Genomic DNA, 6,283 nt, shown 5'->3' on the forward strand with positions numbered 1-6,283 from the left:
AGGTTCTGAGATGGTGTCTAACTAAACATTGCTATTGAAAATAAAGAATTTCAGGAAAAGAAGATTCCTCCAAGTCCAAGGCATCTTGTGAAATCGAGAAGTCACTCAGGTCCTTACTGAACTATTTATGAGCTACACAACAGTGTTTGCCTCTGCTTGTGAGATGGGGTACAGACAACAGAAGACCAGCACTGACTGCAAGGTGGATAAACTGGGCTACTGCACACAGGAGCACATGACCCCACTCTGCACTTTGACTTGAAAATCCATTAAAGCTCCAACAGTGTAGCACCAGATGAAGCTACAGAATAATGCTAACATAACAGTTGCACACAACAGAACTAGCACACTTGATTATTCTGAAAAGCCTTATCAATAACCACACTACTCCTGTTAGGATTTTATGGGATGCTATAATATTTATTTATTAGAATTCATTTGCTAACATGAAAATTTTACTTTTTTTCTATATGAAAATGTCAACTTTGGTAGAAAAGCTACCGGTGAAGTTATTGTTCTTACTAGGTACCAAAGGAGTAAGGTAATCTTTGTCACCACCAATTAAAAACTTTTACGAAATAGGACTGTTATAAAACAATTAAACCTTGCAAACGCACCAGTCTCCAGGAGGAAAGTCCTGGAGGAAATTCTGCTTATTAAAATTGCAATTTTAGTTTCCATTAAAGGAGAATAAGACAACAGAAGATGGGCTGGCAAGACAAATTATTTCTTAATGTCAGCTGAGCTCATTTCAAATGAGATAACGTATCTCCACCAGGTTGGGATCAGCACAATTTTGTCTCCTCAACTCATTTATCTAATTCAGTCATCTTGATTATAGCCTCATGGACTTCATTTTCAGCGAAAGAATTCTGCAACAAACAGCCTACACAACACGCTGATTACTGAACAGTTAATTCTAATTAACTTGGGCATGGCAAGAGAATTTTGATCAAGTCCTAGAATACAAATATAGTCTATTCGTACTGGACGAACTTACATAAAAACCCAGAGTATGGTCTCCAGACAAAACAGTAGAGTCAAAGAGATCTAATTTAAAGAAACAAATGAGAAAATTAAAATCACAAATAATTTATTCTTTCGTTACAGTTGATACAGTTTTAAATAGCAACAAAGTACACAGTGGTAGGGAGAACCTGGCACAGAACCTATAAGCATTTCAATCACAGTAAGGCTCCCCATGCCTCATCTGTTCAGACTTGATGCCTATTTTCTATGGACCAAGTTATTCTGACCTTAAAACACACACTCTGGCTTACACAGACACGCGAGCCCCTCCTTTGATTACAGTATGGTGAGAACAGTGTGCTTTGCTTCTTGAATTTACAGCACCCTTCTGTTCTGTTTCCAGCTAGAAATGGCAAAAACTAAGTCAATTACAAAGAGTATGTCATATTCCCTGGATACAGACAACTGTGAGGACACAGCAACTTACCTTTGGGCTAGATGTTTTCAAAGTATGCTTAAATAGATGTGTTCAGAAATCTCTCAGTGCATGCTTTCCTGACCAGTGCAATATCCCAAATTTAGCTAAAATAACCAGTCTCAAATAATGATTATGTATGTCATGCTTAAAAACAAGGAACCATAAAATACAACCTCAAGGCTTTCCATACAGATGAGAAATGCCCATCAAAAGCATTTTCCCGTTATAGTAACTAAGATGAAGAGAGGAACATGAAGGAGCCCCTTTACTTATATCCAATTAAGAGAGTTAAAATACAAGTGTGTAAAGTCTCCTGGACTTCTCTTACTCTGTTCCACGAACCAATTATACTAACATTAAAAAAATAATACGATCAGATCACCACTGAGTCCTCTTTGGTGTGGTTAGAATGTGTTGACGGTACTCACTAAGCTCCCTGATTGCTCAAACAAGGTAAAAACCAGTGCCTTTTCCTCTGCAGTTATTGCTGTTTTGAGAGGCTTCACACTTCATTTACACGAACCTGCACATTCACAGATGCAACATAATTATTGCCTGCATTTGAAAAGAGTATTAGAAATCATCTTTACAAAAAGGCTTTAATGCACATAACTGGAAGGCTTTTAAAAAAAATGTCTTTGTACTGAGAAACTGTATCGCAGTGCCCTTGCTGAACTGGTAGATAAGAGACGTGACTTTCCTCTAAGAACTAACAGTACATGCGGTGTGCTTCTGTCCTCCCTCACCTGTGTCTTCACCAAGCATCTACCACACTCCACAGTGACAGAGTTTTCATTCCGCCCAGTGCGTAGTGTGCCGCCTTGCATATTCATCACATGAAATAAACATAATATACAAAATATTGCTGCTGTAAAAAGTGTACATTTCCCCCTTCCCCTTACAAAATAATCTGTGGAAAAGTATGAAACCCCCTTAACCTTCGTAAACATACAAAGCTGTTGACACCTCTCAGTCTGTGACAGTCCATTTGGAACATAGTTCCGAAATCGCTGCAAATTACTTCCTGTCGATGCATTTTCTGTCCAATGTTGCCATCTAGAGTAGAACTGTGAAATCAGATATATTTGGTAGCTACTGAGCCTTTAGAAACTAACCCACAAAGACTGCTGATAAAGCAGCCACTTATCCAAACATTTTCCCCAAAACCAGGCGGAATGGAAGGAGTCTTCACAGGGAGGTGTCCACAGTGCAGAAGTTGTGACAGTATGGCTGCTAATAGATACTGGCTATTGGAATGTAAGGACATTTTCACTGCTGGTAATTTCCATATTGTCCCTAAAAGATAAATTTAAAAACACAATTAGTTAAGAGCTTGACCTAAGTTAGTTTAAGACAGAAAATTACAAATGTATTTGTAATGTCATTGTATCAGGAAAGCAACTATACATCCAATAAGTTCAAACGTTTATGTATTAGGTATTATCACTCTAATTTTCCTGGTATTATATTCAATTGCAAATACACCTTACAGCCTAAATTACAGAAAGTACTTCAAAGTACTTCAAAGCTGGATCTGGTAGCACACACCTGTAACCCTAGGATTTGGGGGAGGGGGTGGGGGCAGAGTGAGCAGGTAGATCTAATGGCCAGTGTAGTCAAAGAGTTCTAGGTTCTATGAGAAACACATGCACAGACCCCCACAGACTTGCGTGTGTGTGTGTATATATATATATATAAAACTTAAACGTTTTTAAAAGGGTAACTGTTGGTCTCCTGTAGTTAACTGTCTCACATTACAGAACCTAAGCCCAACACTGAACTCAAGTTCTAACTCTGCTGCTACCTTTATTCTTGCCTAAAAATACTGAGACTTAGTTTCCTTCACCAAGACAGGACACGAGAAGGTTTTCCTAATGAGCAGGTGCCATGGTTTATGTCTGCTGTCTAAGCCACCATGGAGGCCAAAGAGGCTTCAGCCTAGAAGTCTGAGACCAAGACTATGGTGAAACCTTGTCTCAAAATAAGTGAGTTAACTTACTGATTAACTGTAACACACCTAGTCTCAACATTGATGGGAAACACTCCCCTGTGCAGGTGTGATGTGAGATGCTAATAAAGAGAGCATATTGCACACAGTTGCTGGAAAGGAGCCTGGTGAGAAGGCTCAGCTGACTTGCCATGAGGCCTCAAGACTGAGGAGTTCAGGATCTAGAGTTGGGAAAAGAAAATAACTCCTGCAACGGTCTGATTGCTACAGGTACGCCATGATTCCAGTGTGCACATGTGAGCGTGTACACACCAGCAAACGTATAACAAGGTTTTTGTTTTTAAAACACTTCAGTGGTTTTTGTTCACACTTATCTTTAGGGAGTTCCTTTTCTATCTAGGAAAAGACCTTATTAATTTATTTCTGCTACATTCACCAACAGTTTCCAAAGGGCTCACCTAACTTGTTTTTCATATCTGAGACTGCTGTCCTATGCTGCCTGTGCAGTGGACTTGAATACAACTACTTCTTGTGTTTTGTGTGACTGGTGTGCACAGGCCTGGTGTGTACAGGCCAGGAGGCAAACCTATCTCCAATGGAAAAGTGCTCGCCTTTTTCCAACAGTGCTCCCAATGCCCTTTACCGCCCTCAGCGTGAGCTCTGGAAAGGCGTCACTTGGTCTGCTTTGTAACACTGAGTTGCCATCACCTACAAGGCAATGATACCCAGTAACTACCTAGAATTCCAGGCCCCAGGTGCAGAAGGAGGGCAATGGTCCACCCCTACCATGTGACTTCCACCCCTACCATGTGACTTCCACCCCTACCATATGATCCACTGTGTCTCAATCTCCCCAGTGCTCAATTACAGGCATCAGTCACTACCCCTGGCTATTTCCAAATACAGAAAGGAAGACCACGTAATCCACGACAAACATTCACGACTGCGGCCATGTGACAAAGCCAGTTGGGAGGGACTGGGTAGAGGGGAGAGTTTCAGGAGGAGGGAGCTGCAAACAAAATGGCTCTGAGGTAGCCAGATGTATGTCAGAAAAAGCAAGAGGCCCACGTGATCCAAGAGGAAGAAGGAGGAGCAGCTGGTGGTGTAAATACGCAGTGCTGGACTGTGCAGCAGAAGACTGGAAAGAAGCCATCCTTCCTAGGGCCAACGCGGGGTGGAGCCTTAAACCTGTGACACTGAAGCCACCCCGGAGAGAAGGGGTCAGAATGTGGCTGCTGCTATCAGAAGATCACTCCAGGTCCTGTGGACAACAGCAGGATGGAGTCAGCTAAGCCAGGAAGCCAGACCCAGGGCCAGATGGGTGACAGCTGAGTACTGACTTGAGAAAGAGAAGGTTCTGACAAGTAGCTAGCCACTGGATACATTGTTACGGAATTGGCCATGAGATCTGTTACTTGGCTCAAGTTCGACTTACTAGAAGAGGGTGTACACGCTAAGGACAGTCAAGGTTGTCAACTCAGGGAACTGGATACAGCGATGGAGAGCACGGATGCACCATGAAGAAGTGTTGGTTCTCAATTCACTGTAAACTTATCTGTCTGAACTACATAAACTGCCACGACAATTCTGTCGCTACTGGGCTGAAGAATCTGCTTCGGTTCTCCCTCCTTCTTCCACCCTCAAAAATAAAGAGATCAGAGGCTGGACAGGCACAGCAGCCCGCCTGGAACCCCAGAGCCAGAGGAACAGACATGGGATCCTACAGCGAGCTGGCTAGCTAGACCAGAGAAACTGCTGTGTGCTGGGTTCGGGTGAGAGACCCTGCCTCAGTGAAGAACACACACGAATACACACCACACCAATTTAAAAATCCCAACAGACAGCAGGTATAACACTGCTCAGTAACTTCCTCAAACACCTGCGCTCTCTGAGCTGCAGGTCACAGATCAACAGGTGTTTTGTGTGGATTGTTCGATGACTTACTAAACACCTACGCTCTCTGAGCTGCAGTTCAGATGGACTAAGAAGGAAGAACTGTAAAGGCAAGGGAAGTAGGAGAGTGATGTAGATGCACACTAACGACCTCTGACCTCTAAGTGTGAGACAGGAGCATGGGCCAATGCTAAAAGAAGGAGATGGAGACAGCCAGCCGTTCTACAACCCTCAGCATCCGACTGGCCTGCCCGGCATGTGTGCAGCAACAACAACAGCCATATGACTAAGAGCCTCACCTTTTAAAATGTTAATCTAGAGTTTAGAATCCATCAACTTATACAACCAGATTCTTAGTTTTTAAAAAATGATCTTATATGATGCGTGTGTATGGGTCTAGGCACAGGAATGCAGTGCCCGCGTGGCAGTCGGGAGGAACGCCCTGCAGCTGGAACACAGCTGGCTGTGAGCCACTGACTGGGTCCTCTGCCACTGCAGCAAGTGCTTTCACAGCCGAGCCATCTCCTAGCCCCTCAGCAGACCTTAAGGCACCTTAAATAGTCGAGAGGAATTCTACTTTCCATACTCTGGCTCAGCAGTTAAGAACACTGGCTGCTCTTCCAGACGACCTGGGTTCAATCCCCAGCACTAACACGGCCGTTCCCAGCTGTCTTTAACTCAAGTTCCAGGGAACCTAGTGCATTCTTCTGACCTTCACAAGCACTGCACACACACGGTGCACAGACACACACGTGGGCATAACACTCATATACCCAATATAAGCTATATTAATAAAATAAAACTTAATTTCTGCCCTCTCCTCCGACTCTGCTCTTCTTAAAAGCAGGCAGGGCTTATACCCACTCCCCGTTCTGGGTCAGTCTCTGTACTGTCGTCTTCACTAAAGAGCAAGTGTAGACACACGGGGCTGAGGGCGTGACGGACGGACGGCAGGAAGAGCGCCTGGAGGCTCCACCGCCAGCCAATGCAGCACC

General features: G+C 43.5%; 1 protein-coding gene across 5 annotated transcripts in view; it reads right to left on the minus strand.

Moving 5' to 3' along the window:
* Window positions 1-1,076: 1,076 nt before the first annotated feature.
* The window catches only part of Ss18 (SS18 subunit of BAF chromatin remodeling complex), a 73,786-nt gene continuing 68,579 nt past the window's right edge, over window positions 1,077-6,283 (minus strand). For all 5 annotated transcript variants that reach the window (XM_059245848.1, XM_059245849.1, XM_059245847.1 and 2 more), the window contains one exon: window positions 1,077-2,743. In XM_059245848.1, coding sequence (XP_059101831.1) covers window positions 2,717-2,743 — 27 coding nt within the window. In that variant the 3' untranslated portion in view covers window positions 1,077-2,716. The remainder of the gene's footprint in view (window positions 2,744-6,283) is intronic.

This window comes from Peromyscus eremicus, chromosome 19, assembly GCF_949786415.1.
Source record: "Peromyscus eremicus chromosome 19, PerEre_H2_v1, whole genome shotgun sequence".
Taxonomy (NCBI): domain Eukaryota; kingdom Metazoa; phylum Chordata; class Mammalia; order Rodentia; family Cricetidae; genus Peromyscus; species Peromyscus eremicus.